Source organism: Etheostoma cragini, chromosome 11 (genome assembly GCF_013103735.1).
Source record: "Etheostoma cragini isolate CJK2018 chromosome 11, CSU_Ecrag_1.0, whole genome shotgun sequence".
Lineage (NCBI taxonomy): Eukaryota > Metazoa > Chordata > Actinopteri > Perciformes > Percidae > Etheostoma > Etheostoma cragini.
Genome location: NC_048417.1, coordinates 14,405,900 through 14,429,392, shown reverse-complemented (window position 1 = coordinate 14,429,392; position 23,493 = coordinate 14,405,900). Strand labels below are relative to the sequence as shown.

Here is a 23,493-nt window from a genome sequence, read left to right as displayed (position 1 = left end):
TGGCCTACGTCTTACTTAAAATGTTTTCAGAAAAAGGTTTCGGTGAACTATTTTCAAAAAATGCCACCACTAGCCACCATTATGGTCGATTTTGAAATTCCGGAGAAGCCAGACCCATGTGACGCACTCGTCCAATCAGCTGCCAGTTTTCATTTTTTGGGCGACAACACAAAGTAGCCTAGTGCCACCTGGTGTTATGAAGAGTATTACGTCATGCGCGCAGAACATAAACTCAATTCGGCTTCGCTACATTTAATGCATGCTATCTTGAGTAACATTGGAGCAATTCCTTTTTTTTCTATGATTAACAATATAACAACAATTTTACAACAATGAACAAACAAAAAAATCAGATTATTGCATTGTAAGATTCCCTATTATTTATAAATCACCTGAAGTGCACATTAAGACTGTCAATATTGAAATCACAACTATTCAACTCTAACTAACATTAACCTTTGGAAAGATGTTGCATGCCTTGAAGAAACAGTGAAACAGTTCAACATCTCAACAGTGAAAACACCTTTAAATGTAAATTTCTTTAATGCTTTAACCTTTCAAGCTTTTGCTTTTGAATAAGAACACAGGACAACATAAAAAGTTTCCTTGAAAAATGTAATAGTTGATTTTTTGATAACATTGTTTTTGTGATCATGAAGAGCCAAAATTGTAATCGTGATTAAGATTCTACTCTATTTATACCCTAGTGCACATGGTAGAAGAGGTTGAATTGTGTTTCCAGACTGGATCAGGCAGAACTACATAAAAACAGGCCAAGGTAATAGTCCCTTTACTTATTAGCTCTTAACTTACCAGTTTTACTACTCTAACAATGCAGATAGGATGTTCTATAAATAGATTGCAGACTGACTATATATTTCAATGATGTACCCTGACATTAATTGACATTAATCCACTTCATTCAGGACTTCATAACTTTACATGTGAATCTAATGAGCTGTGGTTCAAATCAGTATGCAAATCTATGTGCAACTATTGCATACAGTATGTGGTTGCAGAATAAATTCTATTTTATGCATTCATACACAACTTTATTTTTTCAGCACCAGTCTTCTGCTTCATGATCCCATACTCATTAACAGGATGCATAGTAGGCCTATATTTTTTGATGTACGATGAGGGATGTGGAGTTATAGCCTAAATGACTTGCTAATGGACAGCTGGGTGAGACAACATCATTGCATAGATATTAGGCCTACATAAGATAGTTACAATTTCCAAAAATATTTTTGAGAATCCTATTATTCTGATAAAAACAGGACCAACTTGTCGGTGAAATGAAACACCGACAATAGACCAATAGAGCTCAAGCATGTTTATTTTTGTAATGAGGGATGCTTGTGTCCTCCTCCTCTCCAGTTTAAAACAGAAGGCTGTAATTTATTTGATTTTAAATGAGATGTAGGCCTAACTCATATTCAAATATAAAGTGAGTCCACTCATGAATCAGATATGTCGGTGTTCAATGCGAAATTAAGCTGCTGGGAGTTGCGTGCTAGTGCAGTTATGTATTTGCTGGTATTCAGACTTCTTTCCTTAAGTGAGTACGCCATCTAGTGGCGACCTGATGTAAATGCAAACAAAAACAAATAGAACAGGGACCCAACAAACTGGCTCCACACACTAATCGGATTCAATCTTTAAAAAATAACATTACAATGATGCGGTAAATGGTTGTAGGTTGAACTTTTAATATATAGAGAGTTAATTCATCACTGGAAGGCATAAACTAACCTACATTAATGTTCTCCAACTCCGTTATGTCCAGCAGAACAGGGAAATAAATTGCATTGTCTACTGCTTCACGTCACTAATGAGTTGAGTTAGAAAACTGCAAGATTAAAATATCATTAAACTGGCGATTAACAAAATGCTTTTCATTCAATAAACCTATCACTAGCCAGTAAGATGACAGCAATTTGTACAAAAAAGAAGTTAGTAAACTAGCTTATATTTTTGAGTGTAGGCTACATTTCCACAATCTCTCGTTTCTGTATGTTTCTACCTGACGAATACATGTGCTCTATTTGCTGCTCTCTCGGTTTTGTCATTCTAATTTTAGAGTGAAAAGTTCTAGTAGAGTAAGAATTAGTAACTGTATAAAGCATTCTCAACAATGGCGACCAATTTCCTATATATAATTAGAAATAACTGTGTACGTAGCCTGTCAGCTTTGCGTCATTCAACAGCAGTTCATTATAAAGTAATCTTTATTACAGCATGACTTATTTAATAAACACATTATCTATAGGAGGCTATAGGCCGAAGTAACTCGTTATCTTTTCAGACAGATTCCTGAGCTCCTTGTTTATTACTCATTTCTTGGTACCTAAGCAATCCGGTTATAATGTATTTCAACATAATAGCTGAAAATTCAACTTGATTCAAAAGAAGTAAGATACAACCTCGTTACGTTGGTTTGAATGTGCAGGCTACATATAATCTACACATTTAATCGACCTTTTCCCTCCAGTGGATAGTTCACACGCTCAGGCTGTTCTTCTGGAGTTGTGTAAAGTGTCACTTTAATTTTTTTTCAGGATATTTACTTTAAAAGCTGCCTCAATAAGCTCATATGAAACTCCAAAATGGGGGGTTTAATTAATAGGCTACACGTGGATTTTTTTAATTTTTTTATCGCATTTCTACACCTGGTTTTTCGCATTCAAACAAATGTTCCGTTCCGACAAGAACTGATGTGGGCTATTCGGTGAATAGGCAATCAACAGCTCAGCCGAAATGTTACCACACATTAAATAAAGATGCATTGGTAAACCCTAAGGGCCCTTAGACTGTTCCTTCTGAATAAGTCCCTCGGGCCCAAATGGTCATAATTAGTTAGAAAGGAAATAGAAAACCAATTTATATTTTTTCTCATGCAAAAACGATATGCTTGGTGTAATCTGGTCTTCTACATTCCTCTGTTAAATATAGGCTATGGAATTCATCTACGAACCACTTTGGCTTCCACTCAAACATTGTTGAGATTTCAACACTCGGAACTCAAGGTAACATTTCTCAGCCCAGAGAACTTGAACGAGGGAAGCAGCAAGTTTATTACCAAGGACAATAGACGGCGGATAGCTTCCTTCAAAGGGCCTGGAAAGCACCCAGACCGACTCCTCACTTTGGCTGCTGACACCCAGACATGAAGGACGAAGAGCTGTAAATGACACTCAAACGGAACACTAAAACTTCGACTAATTTTGTAATTGTGGACCCCTTAAAGCTAAATACTGCTGGCTTATAACTTTACATAGAGGAGAAAAAAAACGTTTCAGCCTGAATGGCTCAAAGAAAACTTCCGCTGGATCTTTTTGAAGAGAAAAGGGGACGCCGAGTTTGTGATAAAACCCCAAGGGGGAAATGGGCAAAAAAGCAAAACCGATTGAAATGAAAAAGTGGCAGCGAGGAGTGATGTTTAAAATGAAAGGATTGTGTTTATACCCCTTCTTTCATTTGGATTATTTTTTGTTTGGTTTAGTTTTCTGATGCGATAAACACAAATACGTTCTTTTAATTTAATTTAGGATAACTCATGCGGCTCACTATCATTTACTTTATTATACGTTGCCACTAACTTTCATCAGATAATGCAGTTAGGTGTGTAATAGGCCTAAGTTTGTTTTTATTTTGTATCTACATGCAGTATTTTACTTACATTTACTATGCATATTTCAGATTTAAACACCTACTGTTTTCTAACATGGTAGGCTAATTGATTTTTTTTAAATTAAATGGAATAAATTGTTGTTTTTCTGATTGTAGGCTTCATGTTTGGCCAGCTGTTTTTTCTTCTTCTTCAGTCAAACATGCTATAATTTGCAAGAAACTTGCTGGGTGCAGTAATTTGCAACAAACAAACTTGGAACAATGATTGGCAACAAATACACGTTCATGTAATGTTTGCACTTTTCTTACCTTTGATGTTGTTATGGGCACATGGTCCCTCAGTCTGCCACAAACACGTACAGTACACAGTTAATCTACATAACTCCACACTGGCTGGAACTGCTGATGTTTAATTGCAGAATTAAGCAACTGACAAACAATGAAGGAGCAGCATAGCAGAATGAAGGCCAGAATATATATGAACGTGCACTGCCACCTATTGGATTACAGCAGCAACTGCTCGAGTTATTGCTTAACAATGATTTTGAGAAACCTTTTAATCTCTAAATATGTATTTTCAATCGCCATGTGATGGCTTTAGGCTGATTGGCTCTGTGAAAATAAATAAAATCCGCCTGTTTTACCATCGATAAAATGTAGTCCGATATGCAAGTTTTGTGTAATAAAAGGCTTTACTTACTTTATTGTTTCTGAAGTGATCAATAACGTGAAACGTGTGATTAGAAGAACAATCATCCTTAAATGCAGTTCCTCACTGTTGGATCCTTTGTGTGGAAAAAAAAACTGGTCCAACTCGTCTGTGTATTTCACACACACACACACACACACACACACACACACACACACACACACACACACACACACACACACACACACACACCTTACCTTAATCCTAGTGCGCATTGTAGTGCAGAAAATACTCTTAAATGATGCCACAAAAATGTCCTATATGTAGGCCTATTTATATAGATAGATAGTGAGGAGGATATCGGATGTAGTATTGTATAATGGACATTTTTTACAAATATTATAGTGGTGATTATAAAATACACTACAGTTTCAGTCAGATACACATTGTTAAGTCCCCATATGGCATATAGCCTAATTCTTTAGGGTTGCACTGACACTATTTGATAGTAACCTATACGCATAAGACTGTTTGATTTGACTACAGTAGGCTATTTGATATTTATAATTTAAATGTCACCGTTTTAAATGTAAATGTATTTATTTGCAAGGGAAGATTATTCTTCTGCGGGTTATTTCCATTTGACTATGTTGTATACGAGTGTCATGCTTGCAGAAGCTTTAGTACAGTGATGACTGTAATGTTCATTGTCTGACCCTCCGGAAAGAAAGACACTATCAACCTACACCGCAGAAGTAGGCGAGATGCGTTTATTTTCGGTATGGCATTACAATTAAGAAAAGTAGGTCTATATAAAAACCTGCAGGTGCACGCAGAAAAGTATGTTCAATGTAAATCGAATTTCTGTTCATCTCGATGTGAATTTTTGAAATGCGGATAACGCCCATTTCATCATGTTGCCCACGTTGTCTTCAGTCTACATAGCTCCGAGGCAGACACAAATGAAGGCTACTTAGTGTACAAGGCAGAGACCACGCGAAAATCTAGGCTAATAGAATGTAACCTAAAACAATGGCCCTCTGATGAATGTGAAAAGCTTACTGTTGCATTGTTGAGATTGTGGGGAAAAGGGATTTTTTTGACTTCCTTAAAGAAACATGTACCTGTCTATACTGCGCTTTCATTGACTGTATTTCTGCCAGTGTAAGAATTGTTTTAAACGTTACAACCCAAGAAGTATTCTGTAGCCTTTCATTTGCAATGCAATTATCTCTTAATATATGCGGGCCTGCATTGTCTCGGGTCTCCTGTGGTGCATTTAAGGCCCTGCATTTACCCTTGTAGGCTACTATGGCTCAGTCACCTTGTTATTCTTCCATGTCACAGCACAATGATACCAAAAGACAGTCCACGCATGTGTTTTTAAAATAAGAGCTCCGGGCACTGAAATTGACATAAGCCAAAAAAATGTTATGATATTTCTAACTAAACAGATGGTTAGAATTGAACTTCATCCACCCAATACCTAAATATTTCCTTATGGAGTATTTTTGCTTTGCAGGAGTGGGAGCAAGGGTGGGGCGGGACGACATATTTTGCATATCACGTGGCGCTGTATTAACAAATCAACAATTACCTAGCCTTTATTCTTCAGGAGTTGCTAAAAGGCTTGCAGGAAGCGTTTGAGGATAGCTCCATGGAAATGTGTGAGCGAAATCCTTTAAATCCCAGCTATGTTGGTTCTCTGTTGAATTTAACTCCCCCTGAGTCGCTGTATTTCTCCAACTTGCGGGGTAATGGAGCCCACTTACCCGGGCTGCACCAGATCTCTTACAACAGGAGAGAGGTGTGCACGCTTCCATGGACTTCAAATTCGTGCACGTCAGGACCAGCAGCACCGCCACAGAGCCGTGCCTTTGGAGGCTACTGTCCGCCGTTTCTGTCCAACTCGGTGTCTATTAATACAAACTCCTCCAGCGGCCAAGTCAAGGGGCATCTGGAGGAGTCAGCTCGATGCTTTCAGGTCCCAAACCACAAGGCAGACGAGTCTGGCAGGCGAGATGAGGTTTACGCCAGTGACCGAGGCTACTCGGACCTAGACAGCCGGTCTCACAGTTCTGCGGCCCAACTTGATCCCGATTCAGCAGGTCCCCTAAATGTGAACGGCACCAAACAGGAGCAGAACCGCGTTCACCCATCATCTAGTCACTCTTGCTCCAGGACGTCTTTCGCAGAAGGTTGAGTAGCCTGTTTTTACAGATCTATTGTTGCTCCAACTATTTCATAACACGAAGTACATCTGGGCTTCTTGTTGTCATATTTAATGTCGTTTCCCTTTTGTGATCTCCTGTCACATCCATTCCATCATCGAATATTTCTTATAGGAGTTAGTCACATGAACTTATGATGTCACACACAAACTGTCTTAGTTATGGCTTATGGTTATAATTTCATCTGTATACAGTAGGCTAGGCCAGCACGCTAATATGCTGTGGAATTATTTGAGCAACACTCTAAGCAGTGATCCTGGGAGCAGGTAGTTGCATTCAGTCCATTTGAAGTTGTTGTTAATTTAACGTTTAAAAACTCTGCTCCCTCCAGGTGCCCCATGGTGCTCGTCCCAAGTGAGAACCAGAAAGAAGAGAAAGCCTTACACTAAGCAACAGCTTAATGAACTTGAGAATGAATTCATGATGAACGAATTCATCAACAGACAGAAACGGAAAGAGTTGTCAGAAAGACTGGACCTGAGCGACCAACAAGTGAAAATATGGTTTCAGAACCGGAGGATGAAGAAGAAACGACTGATGATACGCGAACACGCGTTCTCCGCGTACTGATGACCTTTGGACTTGATCATGACCAGCAGCGCACGGAACGTGTGTTATACCATGAATGTCGCGGCACATCACATGTGCACACACTTTTCGGTTTGTGGTATGGACTTGTATAGATGGGCTGTGTATAAAATGTTTATATTCCCGCCTTGAGGCTGCAGTGTGTATCCAGTTCCAAGTTCAGTGATATTAATAGGCTAGTAATGGAAATTTATTGCAGATTAAGAAATAATCGATTCATTTCTGATACTGAAATCGAATGTGCAGTATAGGCTTTGCCTCCTGTCTGGCCTGTAGCCTCTGAATAATTAACATGTAATATGTTTCTCATCCAGCGCAAACGTCTATCAAACTGTTAGCATTTTAAACAAGAATATGGTTCTATATGGCTTTGTGTATTTTGTATGCTGGCCTGCGCATGTGGTGTGGGCCTAACGTAGAAGCAAACAGTCAAGTCCGTGTTTACGGACGGATACAACATTAGGTTTTTGCGAAATATATAATTAAATTGCATGTCTATTTCCTAATTGCTGTTATTCAATTAAATGGCTGACTTGCCCCAATTTATTGTAAATCTGATCAAATGAGCAAAGTAATATTGTTTTTTGTTCTGTATGTCCTCGAGTCGGTCTGTGGTGGAAAGTACTTGCGTCGCATTTATTACTATGAGGTATTTACTTCAAATGCCTGAAAAACAAGTGTTTGTGCACAACACCCTCTGATTGTGTTGGTTTGAACGACATAACTATTTAAATAAGAGTCGATTTTTGTTGTCAAAACTGTTTTTGTGTTGCAAACAAATCAGATGCATCAGAATCACTCTTGCTCTGTATGTCTATTAAATACATAACAAATAAAAGTTGTCTGTATACATCATCACAAAAAAGCATGTGATTTGTAAGGATACGCATTAGACCGTCATCTTTTTACGCACGGAATTTGTAAAATGGATGCAACCTGCTGATAAAAACAATTGTAAAGAAAGATTTTTTTTTTAATTACCTGTAGACGATTGATTGTGTATCATCTAAATCATTTTATATTTTTGGCAGTGTATTAAATGGTAAGCTAAACTTTTATAAGTTTTCACGCTGGTTGATCATTATATTTTTCTTTAATCACAAAATGCAAAAGGTGTCAGTAGTCTGCACCTCTTTTCCCAAATTTGACTGATTTTAAAATAGAAGTCGAGAGGATTTCCTTTGGAGACATTTATGTTTTCTTGGCTTCCTGCACTATATGCAGTGTATGCATTCTTTATTTTGTAATGATATTGAATGCACTTTAAGCGCCAAAACAGGGTTTAGCTATGTGTAATTGCAATTGTGTCGCTATGTGTGCGATCTAATTGGGCCATTGTTTATATTATTTAGCATATTATACACTGTATGCACCAGAACATGTTATTGTTGTTTCCACATTGTAATTAAGAAATTGTTAGGTCCTACAGGTCACATGTGGTCAGTCTTAGTTTTAAAGGCTCAAACTGGAACTATCAAAGAATTAGGCCACCAACCACCAACACGCCAACAGGATATACCATTAGCCTGCATGGGTGAAGCTATAAATGGAACCTCCCATTCATGATCACGTCACCTTCACCTCATCACTGCAACAAACCCATACCACTGCAGTCATGTTAAAAGTTAAGGAAAAAAAACGTTTTGAATCCAGTAATTTGTAATGAAAAGATAAAAAAGATATTCCTTCCATCCGTGACTGCTAGGACTGGATATTGGAAAACAGATCTCTATTATTGTTCACACGATACACTCCTATGCTCCGGGCCTGTTGTCCCAACTCAAGTGTGTTTTTCTCAGCTTACATCGCCGCACACAAGTTTCATTAAGTTTTTATTTCTCAAACTATTTTGAACCAATACGTTTTCTATGCGTCAGATTGCCTACGGTTTCCTTCAGTAGGCTAATTGTTGCTTTATTGCTTTACTGCCAAACGCAGCCAGGCAGCGTCATAGCTCCGAGTTGGGTGGGGGGGGAAACAAAGTTAAGGTCAAGTTAGTTTGGCTTTGCATTGCTACTTCCCACAATGTTTAACTCAAAACTACGTTGTTCTGAGGATGTTGAAATTAAATTTTAGGCAAATTATTAACAGTAAAGTAACTTCTCGTTTAAATTTGGTAACGTGGTTGTATTAAATGTAGCCTAATATTATGCGTAACAAAACAGGCTCAGTCAGAAAATGTAGGTTAAATTTGAAGTTTTGTCAAAACTCTTGTTACGTAAAAAACTACAATTTAAAATGTTGAAGTGAAAATGTGAGGAATCAGTTTTTTTCTGAGCGCATATGTGAATGCTATACGCTTAGAATAGTAGATATTACACTTTACATCATATTTTAGTGCAAACATAGCAAAACTAATCAAGGAGTAATGATGGTGATGATAATAATGGTAATAAATGAGAATCTACACTTCAAAATGCTTTCCAACAAACATAAATGCAGTCAATAAAAGCCATAACCTAAAAGAAACAGTCACACTAGTGACAAGCAACAAGTCGCCTTAACTTTGTTTATTCCTCTATTTGAGAACTTGAGAAAATGCAGTTGTATTCTTTAGCATTTTACTGCAATAGTGTTGGTTGTTGATGATGGCTATATATGTTTTTTTTTTCTTTCTGCGCATCAGATGAAGATAAATTAACCATTTTCACCCTCATTTTAGGAATAAGCACAAACGTTGTTTTGCATGGTGTTAACGGTCTGAGACTTTTCCACGTGTCCAAGTCTGGTGAAGGTTTTAAACGAAGAAGCCGACCACAGAGCTGATTTTACCCCCAATAACAATAAACCGAGTCGCCTTGAAGCTCGTTCCACAATGCGTGTGACCTTCAGGCTTACAGCGTTGAAGAATCTATTTGTCCTCTGACTACAATACTGACCTTCAGACTCCGTTTTACTGATGCACAATTAACACGATGGGTTTGTGTTCAGCTGTCCAACGGGGCCGGCAAAAACTGTGCAGTTGCTTTAGATTTTCTTTAAATGTTTTTTCTTCCCTTTTCTACTTCCATACATTAATAAAATAAAGTATACCAATTTAAAATTAAAATACTCACCATGGCAAACAGAAAATATTGACGAAGGCCTGAAGGCGTGTGTCCGTTTCCCAGTGTTCTCCAGCGAGAAGATTTCGGGGCCTATCTCTGTCGCATCACGGGCATGGCTGCCCTCGTGCAATAAAATGATTAGGGTGCTGAGGCTTGTTGGTAAATGCTTGGTGGACATCACCTAGACCACAGACGGTCAAAGCCAGTTGTTTTGGACTTGTGCTCAGTGATTAATGGCTGCGTTTGACTTAGCTTATGTTTTTGAAATCAACTTGACTGCATTTGGCAATGGCCTACATTGGGCTGTTTTATTTGGCTGTTTTCACGTGCGTTCATCTGCTTTTATTATTAAGGTGTAACAAATGAAAAAGCAAGCTGGATGTAGCACTTTTAACATGTAAATACAACGAGTTTAAAGTGGAGGTGCACACAGGCTTGTTTGTATGCATTGCCGTAATATTTACAATAACACAGGAGTGTGTGGTCTTATTTCTTTTGTGGTGCCTGAGCATTTCCGCACCATATTGCAGACCAAGATAATTTTATATGGCAATATTTCCCTGCTGTGTATTTACTTGTCTCCCAACCATCATGGTGCTCAATACGCAATGAACCCTAACATGTATTTGCATAAAAACCGACTTAATGAGACGCTGGTGAGTCCCACAGGGCCTCTGGGTGACTGTGCAGCGGAAGTGCACACACGGTGGCCTTGGTACCATTTTCCTCAAGCTTTGCATTGAATTCGGAGGTCAACTTCAATGTTTCCTAACTGTTGCCACAAACACACGCTGCCAACTCCAAAGTGCGCAAATATATGGACTATTGAGCGCGTGCGGCTGTCATTACACGTCATTATACAATGACCATGATGCTGTAAAGCTTTCAATTAAATACTCCAGCGGTGGAAGAGCTTTTCCGTGAGCTATAGGGTAAGGAGGCTGGAGAGGAGTTCCCTCTGCAGCCAGGGAGCCAATGAAGTCTCTTGCATGTGCTCACATGAGTTTCTCCGGACAGTTTTTAATGACTGATATTGATGTATGGTAATTTCTTGGCTGGATCACATGACACAATTACCTCCAGAATCGATCAAGATGTAATGCAGGTCTGCCTACGTTTCCGATTTGCCTTTCCACGCGCCTGTGGTGCTATAAATGGACAAAGTTTAACACAGTCAAGCTGCCAATTCCTCTGCTGTTGCAAAGAGGAAAAGGGGAAGAAGAGATATGACGGAATACGATGATCGCAGCTGTGCGTCAAATATGTATTTACCGAGCTGTACTTATTACGTTTCGACGCCCGATTTTACATCAGTCTCCTCCTTTTTACCGCAGACTACTTCGTGTCAGATTAATTTCCCCTATTCTCCCAATATAGCCCAAATCCAACCTGTCCGAGAAGTCTCTTTTAGGGATTATGGACTGGACCATCCCAGCAAATGGCACTACAGGGGCAATTACGCGTCTTACTACTCAACGGACGAGATAATGCACCGGGACTTGATCCAGTCCTCCAGCAGCAGGGCTGATGTGATACTCAAAAACGAGTCGTTGTACGGCCACCACGGGGGGACGAGCTCGCCGTGCAATTTCTTCCCCGGTGTCGGCCGAAATGGGGTTCTCCCACAGGGCTTTGACCAGTTTTTGGACAATCCTAACTCGGACAAGCCCAACGCGGAGCTCCCCAAACAAAAGACAGACTCTGCTGCTCCCGCAGATGCTGCGAAGAACAATCAGGCTTTGACAAAACTAGAGCAGCACAAAGCTGACGCGAGCGCCGACGAGGACTCATCCTCCAACTGCGGCGACAAGAGCAACAACCAACAGAGTAAGTGTTCTCCTCTTTGTCTTGAATATAAGGTGTGCAAGTTAGACAAAAGCGCGTCTGAACTGCGCTGTGTCCACTGCCGTGGCCGTCCGGGGTGCAGCTTTATAAGCATGCAAAAGATTTTATATCCCTATAAGGTCTAGTTTACGGTTGTAAAGACATTTACAATGGGCTACCGTTAAGTTATAGTTTAAAGGTTGACTTGTGTCTGACAACAACAATGTGTTGCTGGAAGAGATTTGTATTGATAGATCATTCAAGAAATTCGTTTTATAAAAGTGTATTTTATCAGTTTATAAGTAATGATGTGCAATACTTTTAGGGAATGCAATAATACACTAACCTTGACATCAAATCAGTAGTCTGTAAATTCATACTAATGCAAATCACGCTGTGTTCTCTCTCGTTGTGAGTGTGGCGCACCTTTGTGCACAAATGAAAGGATAAATAAATGTATCTGTCAACCTGTTGACTGCATTGTTGTCTCCATTTTAGTATTTGATCTTAACGTTTTCTCGTTATCTTTTTCTTGCGTAGGTTCATCAACCAAGTCCAGGAAGAAGAGGTGTCCTTACACCAAATACCAGATCCGAGAACTTGAACGAGAGTTTTTCTTCAACGTGTACATTAACAAAGAGAAGCGACTTCAGCTGTCCAGGATGTTAAATCTGTCCGATCGGCAGGTGAAGATTTGGTTTCAGAACAGAAGAATGAAAGAGAAAAAGCTGAACCGCGACCGCCTTCAGTATTTTACTGGGAATCCTTTATTCTAAAACCTGACATTACACACACACACATGTTAAAGACTGGTCTCCTGCATATTTGAATCCTCGTAATCCCGTCTAAAAAGTCCATTTTGCAGATGCCATATTTTTTACAAACAATTTCTGCATCTATTTATTGGTGTTTACATATTTGTTTGCGTTATTGTCAAATATTCCAGCAAAGCGTGAGCTGTGCTTTGAAATTATTTATATGAAACATATGTAGGCTTTTTCCTTGTGTAGGCCTACTGTCCATTCATACGACGCATGTAATGCACGTTGTGCTGTGAAATAAAGTAGACACGACACATGGTGTATGATAGTCACAAAGCTTGTAACGTGAACTTATCCCAACCCAACAAAAACAACACGAGAAAAGGCTTTGTCTTCTTCTAAAGATTCATCAGTGGAGAAATGTGGCGCTCGTGGGCCTGTATAAAACCGTTATTTCCTCTGCTTTCAAACAGTGGATTGTTTACTAAACCTTGAACCGTCTAGACAGTATAATAAACGTAGCTGTAAATGTTTAAATAGGGGGCTATTGAACGTGTCCCAGCCCAACCCCCACACCAAAGTAGTTTCACTCCAGCTACAAATGTTTGGAGAAATCAAGAGATTTCTGCGCATCCCGTCCATATTTAGCTCCTTTCGACATGTTGGGACACTTGTAATGGTTATTGTTAGCTGGGATACAATGATGATATTCTAAAAAAGACCGTCATAAAGTTTAAGTAACATTTTATTTGTATCTGCTTTTCTCATTAGGCGAAATTTGGCCTTGACGCCTTTAGATCTGCTGCGAAGGAGAAATAGTGTAATTATTCAATTTGATCTTCAATCTGATTGCTGGCTTTAAAAGTGCGTTTTTTTAAAAAATCTTGATTTAATGCAAACGAAACGTTTCCATCTTTGTGCACTGACCACAGGCTGAGCCATGCTTAACCTCAGTAGTGTTTATCTGTTTTTAATAATCAAAGGGGCGGAGTACATAAACGCATTCATTTCACACAAACAGTCACTTTATTGATCATGCATGTGATTGTTTTAACTTTAGCTATGTGCAGAAACAAATACGTCCCTTGTTTTCATCTTCTTTGATGAAAAAAAATGAGTTTGGAGATTAATGTGATTTCATTTGTGATGCATCACATCTACACTTATTTCCCAAAAAGGCAATTATAAAACTGAGGTTTCATTAAGCGTTTAATTGGGTTGTCGTCATGTCCTGCAGTGGAATGGCATTACCAACTGTGCAGGGGATTTCACTTTGCTTCTCGTTGTATCCACATGAGGGCAGACTTGCAGCTTCGTGTGTAAGCGGAAATGCAGAGTTCAGCCACATCTAACATCCACCTGCATGAAAAGCACTCAGTGTCCGAATGATCCGTTCAACCAAGGTTATGTTCACATTCTTATTTTATTCAATCTCCACCCGGTGGCCCAAATTATGTTCTAATTTCAACAGATTGTACTTTTTTATCATTTAAAAATGAGTAAATCCCAAATCCCTTTTTTTTTTTTTTTTCTTTTTTTAAATCAAATCATTCAACAGTAGCTTACAGGCTACAGTCTCAACACACAATAAGTATTACACTCAGTGCAGTTTAACTGATGCAACTCCTGTGTCTTCCAATTACAAGTGTTTTTGAAAGGACAGACTAAATAAGTATGTCCACTCCTGTCTTTTTTTTTTTTAATCGTACCCTTCAAAAAATACAGACTTCGATCTTTACCTGAAGGCCGCACAACCTTAGGCCACTGCAGTCTCTCCAGATGTTGTGGGCTTGCCAGAGCTTTACATTTCCTTTCATTTGATTTCATTTAGCAGCTGTACCTGTTGTTAAATGATCGTTTATCTGCGTCTGGCTATTTGCTCTTAAAATATAAGGGTTAGTACCAAAAAGGAAAGTTTTAACCGAAATTAGAACAATGTCGGTGTCTTTTTTTCAATTAACTGCACCATTGTTGTCTTATTTTATGCGTTTTTCTGTTTAAAATATTTGCGGATCACCTTGTTTATTATTGGTATTTTTTTTAATATTACTGTATAATCCGAGGTCCGATTTGTTTTTCCACTTTTACGGTAAATTGTGTGCATGTATGAATTTATTATAGCCTACCTGGAGAATATACAACCATGTTATAAAGATTTTTTTTTTTTAAATGAGTGCGTCACATAATAGAGAATATAAAATAGCCCAATGTTATCTTTGAGAAAAGGCCATTATAAGAAACATGATAATTAAACCAAAATGTTGTCAGATGTCTTAGTTAAATGTAATTTGTTTTTCTTCCTTTAGGCTAAAATAACGGAACGTGGTGCACCGATGAATGGGTTTTCTATACAAATTCAGTGATTACATTTGGGTTTATTTTGTTGATTGTGAATCCTGTGATGTTGAGATGATTTGCATACTCGGCTTTATGCTATTTACAGCCATCTGTAAATATCCTAGAGCCCGGAAGACAGCTCTACATAACCTCTCAAACAAGTTGTAGGATTATTTAAAGCTTATCGCATCAATACCAAAGATATCATTATTTCAAGCTGCATTTACTGTGTGCTGTGTATGTGTAAACACCAGTCATGTAGGAGCGTTGCATTTATTTTGGCCTGACATTGGATTTTCGGTCGAAGGATATTTTCAGGTCCAATGTGTCCCCCCCCCCCCTCAGTTTCACAGGCACACTGTTTATCTTGCACACATTTTCCATCATTGCAGACGAAAACAATGGATCCCTGAGCAAAATAATTCCCAGCCTATACACTGCCAGGTTTTTATTTTGAACATTGGAAATACCTCTGAAAAATACAGATAATGTGCTTAGTAATAATCTGTGTAAATAATAAAGGCCATTTTCTATCCGTCTTAAGTGGAGTTTACTTGAGAGGCAATAATAGGTCATAATGTTGACCTTCATGCGTAGCCCACAGAGCTTCTAGTAGCTCAATTTAAATGTGTAAATAGTGCATCAACATTTTACCTTACATATGTTGTTGCTGACATGTTGCAAGACATCGGAATGACCGTCGTCCTTGCATCGAAGGGTTTGATGCTGTTTTCTTACAAAAATTAAACAGGCTATTTCCCCCCTGTTTCATTTTTCTAATATAAGAGCAAGAAATAAAACAAACATCAAAACCTGAAATAATGAACAAAATGACACAGCAAACAGGTCTATGTAAATCAATTTGTCTTCTTTATTCTATTTTTTTTTCCATTATTTCAATTCAAAGATATTCGAGACAGTAAAATTGACTTGCAAAATACAGTTGATGTGAGCTCTGTTGTTGGTGTGAATGGTTGATATGAATAAAAGCAAACATTAAATCCAGTTGAGATGGTTACATTCTTTCAGACAGTCTGCAGTTGTCGCCTGTATGCGCCATGTGTGTGTGCATTTTACACGCACACGTACACACTCCCTTTCCTCGGTTTATCACACAAAGACACATATACCCTCTAAAGCATTTAACTCATTTAAAACATGTCATAGCGCTTCAATGCTTCAGATACAAATGATGGTGGACTGTTTTCTGATGAATTGTCTTTAAAAAATCTCATTGTTTCAGTTTTGGTTGAACAGTCTCTGTTAAGTCCTACACCAATTTCAAGTCCGTGTTGTAGGTGTCGCTGTTGACCACGTCTGCATCAGCTGTGTGTGTGTGTGTGTGTGTGTGTGTGTGTGTGTGTGTGTGTGTGAGAGTGTGTGTGCGCGTGTGTGTGCGCGCGCGCTTGCGCACGGATAGGAGGCTGCGTCTCAAGGCCATTTTCAAATCTCATTGGTGGGCTTGTCATGTGGTCGGGAGGCATCCTGACTTACGCGGAGATTGTTTTTGCTAGATATGTCAGCTTACAAAGGACATCTCTCTTCCTCTAAAGAACTTAACCCCCCAAAATGTCCTTTCCCAGTAGCTCTCCTGCGGCAAACCCATTTTTAGTGGACTCTTTAATTGGTGCATGCAGGTCGGACAGCTTTTACTCCAGCAGCAACATGTACATGCCGTCTGGCTCACAAATGGGAACTTACGGAATGCAAACCTGTGGACTCCTGCCGTCTTTCGGCAAAAGAGGGGAGGTCAACCACCAAAATGTGGGCATGAATGTCCACTCGTACATACCTCAAATAGATAACTGGACTGATCCGAATAGACCCTGCAGAATAGAGTCGTCCAGTCAGATGTCAAACTGTACATTTTCACAGAGCATAAAGGAAGAGAGTAACTGCTGCATGTACTCCGATAAGAGAGTACAAAATGTCAACTCGTCAGAAGTCCCCGTATATTCTAACGTTATTTCCGAGTCTTGTTCTGTTGATGGTCCCGAGATCCCGGTTCCGGGCTATTTCAGACTGAGCCAAACTTACGCGAATGGGAAACATCAGGAAAACTACTGCCATGAGCCGCCGAGTCCAAACCCAACACTGATGCAGCTCAGCCGGCTCACCCCGAAACCGCAGTCCTCCTCGGCGCATGCGAATTTTACAGAGGTTGAAAAGAAAAGTGACGACGTCCCTCTAAACCCCGATGCCTCACGGACACCAGTCCCCGCAGAAAGCCCGGATCTAAAGTCCAGCTCTGGGGAGAAAAGCTGCTCCATGGACGCCTCTGTGTCCAGTCCTGAACTGCTTCAGAAGGAGGGGAAAGGTGGGTTGGCTACAATGAAAGCTTTTATCTTGTGGCGCTGCAGTGCTGAGAAGGCTCCAGCATCATAAAACCAAGTATAAAACACAAACAACCCTAAAGTCGTAATGTTTAATGAGAGTCTTTCTCAGGTTGCAGTAATGGGCAACAGTGAATGGTTTTACCATGCAGCATGCAGACAGTGTCCTTTTTTTGCTCAGATAAATGTCAATCCAAATAATGTGCATTTAAAAAAACATCACTTTCTTTATATTTTGGCTTATTGCACGGGTTTCACAGCTAAACACGATTCCCATAATTTGTTGCATGAATGCAACATGTAATCACGCATGGAGCTTCCAGAATTGGCTCATTTACAGCTGTGTATATTCTGAATATTCGGAGCCTGTGTCTTTAATTAGAATATGACAAAATCAGTGTTTGAAATTAACTTAATTAAAGTTGATCATTTTAACAATTTAATCAAACATGTTTATGCATTTTAAACTTGTGAAATAGATGTTGATCTTGTCTTAAGATTTATAAAAGCGTCATCCTGATGCGCGTTTCAATCAGTTGGAAGGGGGGGGGGGGGGTTCATTTAAAGTATCTTTTAATAGTGGTGTCATGTAGGTTACGTGACTAATTAAAACATGTATAGCCTATCGTGTGTTCTTTCCCAGAGGTAAAATCCAAAGCAGCAGGTAAGAGTTTGTTCCAGCTGAATCCCTGAATGACTGAATGTCTGTGATTTGGATTGGTTACAGACTGCAAAGGCGACACACCGACGAGCAACTGGTTAACTGCAAAAAGTGGGAGAAAAAAAAGATGTCCCTACACAAAGCACCAGACCTTGGAGTTGGAGAAGGAGTTCCTTTTCAATATGTATTTGACCCGAGAGCGCCGCCTAGAGATCAGCAGGGGCGTCAACCTGACCGACAGGCAGGTCAAGATCTGGTTTCAGAACCGCAGGATGAAACTGAAGAAAATGAACAGAGAAAACCGCATCCGTGAACTCACCTCAAATCTCACGTTTTCGTGAGCGTGCATGTGTCTGTGGTCAGCTGTCTTTTTATTTTCTCTCATCTTCAGTTTGATGCTTTATTGGCATTGGACGTGTATCTTCAATTTCAACGAAACTGTGACTACATATTAGCCAATTTGAGTACTTTGTGCGGCGTCGTGTCTTTGTTATGTTTTATCAGGGTAACACTTTTTGGTCTTAACTTATTGAAAAAGTAGATTTCCTCCCTGTAGCCTGCAGACATGGATATTGTATCGTGTCGCGAGGGCAAGCTGGAAAAGAGTTACTCCTATTTTCAGTCATGAAAGCACATTTCTTGTCATGTAGTGCAACATTTGTTTTACACTAAGTGCAAACCATTTGCTCATCAGTGTAACGTTTCTATGGCTGAAAACGATGTTAATCTGTGAAATGATTGCATGTTTGTGGCATGTATCTTAATAAATTATCAAATGATATTATTTTGTGTTTGATATGCTGTCCAAGTCTCTGGTCTATCATTATTTGTTATTAGTGACTAGGCCTGTATCACCGTGGACATCTACGCTAGCCTATTATTTGCATCGACGCAGACATTAGTTTGCGTAAAGCGGTTATGAAGAGAGGAAAATAAAAAAAAAAATAGGTAACATCTTCTAAACGAGCTGTACGTTAGTTACTGAAAGAAAAGAAAGGTTCTCAAAATGTCCCTATTGTATTTCTATTTTTATTAAATGTGTATAATTATTTCCAACATGAGCTGACGATGAGCCTACACAACCCTAAAAACGTCAAAATATTTAGTGTGTGGGCTGCCCGCAGTTTCAATAAAAGCGGTTTTTAGTTGTTAGGATACTGCAACACTTAGCATATTATTGCATGATCTTAAAGATATTCCAGCTCACTGAAGACAAACTGAAAATCATATACTATTTTAGAAATTAAGCACAAATAACTTAACCTAAATAAATGAGAGAAATATTTTCCATCCTTTCTATGTGTAGGCTACGAACAGTGCAGCAGAGAGACGCAAAGGGGCAGAGGTCGTGTAATCAAACAAACATTGTGTTTTTATGTTTCAGGTCTGTTTGTGACTGGACCAGCAGTCTTTAAGTTATGTTCAAGCACAAATTCACTGGCAAGGCTCGTCTCTAACCTTCCTTCCGAGCGACGCAGGCCTCAACAGACACGTTCCATTTCTTTTCATTGTAGGCTACTGCAGGATAACTTCATACTTTAAGATTATCTGTGATTAAATGACACGCAACTCGGTCTGCTCCAGTCTGCAGATTTAACCTAAATCTTGACTATTTCTCTTAAACTTTGCTTCTTATTTCTGATCTGAAGTCTTTTTTTCAAAACAAAGCAAATCATAATTTCTTTTTACAAAAAAAGGCGAGATATTATGTTGAAATTAAACCTTTTTTTTTTACAGCTACACACAGACGAACTATGCTTCACAAGTCGTTGCTCCAGTCTTTTTTTATTGACGGCATGTATAATCACACACACCTCATAAAATATTTATTGATACATAAAGACATTATTGCCTGTCTTTGAATGAATACAATCATTTCACAACTGCGGTTTCCGTCTCAGCTTTTAAAAATCCAACCAACCCAGAAAATGTGTTTTTATTCGCCGAATATTAACAATGGATCGGCCTACACCGCATTGGGAACGGAAATGGCGTCTGTTGTTTTACAACAGGTTATTACATCTATTTTACAAGGACTCTTTAAGTCTATAAAGCATTTTACTAGCATTGAGGGCATGAGGACGATATTAGAAGCGTGTTCTCCAACATTAAGTAAGATACGGGGTGTTGGTGCACTCTGTGTGTGTGTGTGTGTGTGTGTCTGTGTGTGTGTGTGTTGGGGCGGGAAATGTGTCTTTGCCTATTCCTTTTTTGATCTGCTTGTATTGTTGCAGCGTCCTGCAGCCACCCGCACATGAGAAACCCAAATCCCATTTGCATTCATTTGAGCGATTGCTTTCTCCCCCCAGTCACATCTGATGGGGCTTTTTATTATTTGTGAAATGAAAAGCTAAATTAAACCTGACGACGAAGAAAAAAAAAAAGGGCAGGATTGATTTACTCGCTGTATTGGTAAATATGACCACGTGATCCATGTAACCAATCCCTGTAGATGCAGGCCAGCAAAAATACTATGATTGTTCATAGAGGGAAGCTTCCCCTAACAGTGCAACCCCTATTATATGAGTAGGAAGAGATCAAAAATGTCTTCCAGTGGAACTCTCAGTAACTGCTATGTGGACGCTATAATGGGGCAGGAGCCGGAGGATGTGTACGGTGCTCGCTTTATTCAGGCTCCGCACACGGTGGCGCCGAGGCCGTCAGGTGCTGGGGACAACGCAGACTTCTCCTCCTGCAATTTTGCACCAAAGTCCGCCGTTTTCTCCTCGTCGTGGTCCTCTGTTCACCCGCAGGGGATTTATCATCCGTACGTCCACCACCACCACCACCAGTCCCATCTCCCCGGCTCGGACGGCAGATATGTCGGCGTCCGCTCCTGGATGGACCCCATCTCCAACCACGTTTCTTTCGCCGGATTTCACTCCAGCAGTCGGGCGTACGGGACAAAGCCAGAGGTATTGCCACCGAAAGCAGAGTGCGACACGTTGGAGGCAGAGGCTCGGCCGCTCGCCGGTGAATTCGCGTGTGGAGTATCGGAGTGTCCAGAAAAAGCGACCAAAGAGCACAGTGGAAGTGAGCTTTCGAGCCACAGCGAGCCCAAAGAGGAGAAACAACAACAACTTGACCCAAGTAAGGAAACGAAATAGCCAATGCTGATTTACAGCCCTAAGAATTGCATGAGCTGGGTGTGTAAAACCGGAGGTTTTACTAACCTATAAAAGTGTCTCGTACTATAGGCTACCTCGGCTCGGGAAGGGGGAACCCGCCCTGCTAGGGTTATTACAGGGGATCCGAAAGTTTATCATGTCACAGGACGTCCAACGTGTACACACATTGTTTCTTTTTGATGAGATTTGACCTGAAGTAGACTTTAGGGATAAATTATATTATATTCTAAATTATTTTCTGTAATGTTATTTGACCTAGGCCTACCAGTAAAAACAGGAACACATGTAGGCCTATTGTAAATAGTCGTCGTAACGCATTGCCTGTCACATTAAACATTTTCACAGTTTGCTTTTGATTTCCTGCAACAGCACCAGTGTCCTCACAAGTCCTCGAACCCTAATTTGAGAAGCATTCATGGAAGTTTAAAATGAAAAACATATTCATCCCGTCTTTACTTCATATGTATCTGTTTTTGCAGACAACCCTGCAGCCAACTGGATTCACGCACGCTCCACGAGAAAGAAGCGGTGCCCGTACACAAAATATCAGACATTGGAGCTGGAGAAGGAGTTCCTTTACAACATGTATTTGACAAGAGACCGACGCTATGAAGTGGCCCGCATCCTCTGTTTAACCGAGAGACAAGTGAAGATCTGGTTCCAGAACAGGAGGATGAAAATGAAGAAGATGAAGCGAGAAAGGAGCGACGGCAAAGAGCAGCTATGAACTGCCATTTCCCCCATTTGTACCAAGGAAGCCATCTGATCAATTAATTTCATTTTGGTAGGAGCCTCGGTAGCCATTTTCATTTTTTAGTCCATAGGTAGCCTATAGCGTGATGTTGCGTGGCCGTGTCCTAACGTGTTGGCCAAATATGCATCAAAATCACATGGGCAGGAATTTGTCAAATAGGCGATGTTTCATCTGAAATGCTCTCAGTTTTACAGTTTACACAACCGCAAGCAGTTCATCAGATTTGTTGAGCTCCCCCCCCCCCCAGTAGGAAACACGCATATGTGTATTGCTTTTATAGTTGTTTAGAATTTGGAGTTGTGTATATATAAAACATTTTCAACTACTCGACCGCTGTCTGTTGTCAGTATACACACACGGAGATACTGCATCAGCTCACCGCACATTGACTTATTTTTGCAAAGAACTTTATTTTGAAATTGTTTCCTATAAGGAGAAATGGAAAATATCACCTTTCTTAGTAAGAAAGCCTTGCCAAAGCATGTTCAATGATCCGTTTGATCTCAAACAAAAAATGCATAGATTGAAATTTTCCTTTAACTTATTTAACTTTTTTTTCTGCACGTTGCTGGTAACTGGTGGTTAGTTTTATTTAGCCTAAATTATTTTATTTGTTATTTTGTTATATCTGCTGAGGCCTTGTTTTCAGCTTTTTCAGCTTGTTTTCTGCAGCTGCAGCACAATATCTTGCAGTCGTACACTTTACTAATACAACACAAACTTTAACCCAGTAAAGTCAATGCTTGACAGTAGCACTTCTATTATTTGCAGCTAACATTAAATCCTGTTACATAGCCTATTGAATTTCACTTTTTTCAAATTGTTGCTTTGAAACGTAGAAGTAATAAAGTGTTTACGATTGTAAGAGGTGTTGCGACGGATTTCCAATTTATTGTCCAACTTGTACGAATAATTACTTTAAAGCAGGAAGAAACTCGGTCCAATAAAGCTATAGAAATGGCTAGACGTCTGGCCTAAATGAGTTTATGGTCCTGGGCAGTAATTACACTCTTCTTTGAAATCCCCCTTTTTCTAGGGCGTTTGCCGCTGACAAACAGAATGTAGACACTTTTCCACAGGGTGTCTGGTCAATGAATTGTTTCAGAGGAAATCACCCCCACCTTAATGGTCACGTTTATTTTCTAACTGCACTAACCACCGATGGGACAAAACTTAACTTTATTTTATTTAAATGATAAACCAGGCATGTTGTCCTATTTTTTTTTATTCTCATACAGACTTGCACCAGAAAGCACAAAATATACCTAGATAATTCTGGAGTGTTCTTAAATTTGTGCAAGTATATAATTATAACAATTTAACGGCACAAATCAAATGGAAGAAAAACTGAATCATGCAGACTTAAACACGGCAGTATGGCTTCATGGGAAAAGTAATGAGAGCGCTAGAGGGCGATATTGGTCTTTTAGTCTGAGTTACAACCAGTCATTCCCAGCTGGAACACATGGTCCATACCATAGACTACAACATGCATGCATGGATTCATTGATGTATAGTGAATAAAAACAAACGTGTCTTCAAAGAAA

General features: G+C 39.5%; 4 protein-coding genes across 4 annotated transcripts; all 4 read left to right on the top strand.

Moving 5' to 3' along the window:
- Positions 1-5,913: 5,913 nt before the first annotated feature.
- On the top strand, positions 5,914-7,936 carry hoxd12a (homeobox D12a). Its single transcript, XM_034885410.1, has 2 exons — positions 5,914-6,480; positions 6,845-7,936. The coding sequence occupies exons 1-2, from the start codon at positions 5,940-5,942 to the stop codon at positions 7,081-7,083; spliced, it is 780 nt and encodes a 259-aa protein (XP_034741301.1). The 5' UTR covers positions 5,914-5,939; the 3' UTR covers positions 7,084-7,936.
- A 3,355-nt stretch (positions 7,937-11,291) lies between these two features.
- Positions 11,292-13,519, top strand: hoxd11a (homeobox D11a). Its single transcript, XM_034885396.1, has 2 exons — positions 11,292-11,975; positions 12,513-13,519. Exons 1-2 carry the CDS (start codon positions 11,375-11,377, stop codon positions 12,746-12,748), a joined length of 837 nt encoding a protein of 278 aa, XP_034741287.1. The 5' UTR covers positions 11,292-11,374; the 3' UTR covers positions 12,749-13,519.
- Positions 13,520-16,534: 3,015 nt separating this feature from the next.
- hoxd10a (homeobox D10a) lies at positions 16,535-18,845 on the top strand. Its single transcript, XM_034886406.1, has 2 exons — positions 16,535-17,387; positions 18,131-18,845. The coding sequence occupies exons 1-2, from the start codon at positions 16,640-16,642 to the stop codon at positions 18,403-18,405; spliced, it is 1,023 nt and encodes a 340-aa protein (XP_034742297.1). The 5' UTR covers positions 16,535-16,639; the 3' UTR covers positions 18,406-18,845.
- Positions 18,846-20,272: 1,427 nt separating this feature from the next.
- hoxd9a (homeobox D9a) lies at positions 20,273-21,982 on the top strand. The gene is made up of 2 exons (XM_034886375.1): positions 20,273-21,154; positions 21,672-21,982. Exons 1-2 carry the CDS (start codon positions 20,587-20,589, stop codon positions 21,917-21,919), a joined length of 816 nt encoding a protein of 271 aa, XP_034742266.1. The 5' UTR covers positions 20,273-20,586; the 3' UTR covers positions 21,920-21,982.
- Positions 21,983-23,493: the final 1,511 nt, after the last annotated feature.

Excerpts from the sequence above, each read along its gene's own strand:
- hoxd10a (XM_034886406.1), top strand. The coding sequence starts at position 16,640 with ATGTCCTTTCCCAGTAGCTCTCCTGCGGCAAACCCATTTTTAGTGGAC. Across the intron at positions 17,388-18,130 it reads GCTTCAGAAGGAGGGGAAAG|ACTGCAAAGGCGACACACCG; the intron begins GTGGGTTGGCTA and ends GATTGGTTACAG.
- hoxd9a (XM_034886375.1), top strand. The coding sequence starts at position 20,587 with ATGAGTAGGAAGAGATCAAAAATGTCTTCCAGTGGAACTCTCAGTAAC. Across the intron at positions 21,155-21,671 it reads ACAACAACAACTTGACCCAA|ACAACCCTGCAGCCAACTGG; the intron begins GTAAGGAAACGA and ends CTGTTTTTGCAG.
- hoxd12a (XM_034885410.1), top strand. The coding sequence starts at position 5,940 with ATGGAAATGTGTGAGCGAAATCCTTTAAATCCCAGCTATGTTGGTTCT. Across the intron at positions 6,481-6,844 it reads CAGGACGTCTTTCGCAGAAG|GTGCCCCATGGTGCTCGTCC; the intron begins GTTGAGTAGCCT and ends TGCTCCCTCCAG.
- hoxd11a (XM_034885396.1), top strand. The coding sequence starts at position 11,375 with ATGACGGAATACGATGATCGCAGCTGTGCGTCAAATATGTATTTACCG. Across the intron at positions 11,976-12,512 it reads CAAGAGCAACAACCAACAGA|GTTCATCAACCAAGTCCAGG; the intron begins GTAAGTGTTCTC and ends TTTCTTGCGTAG.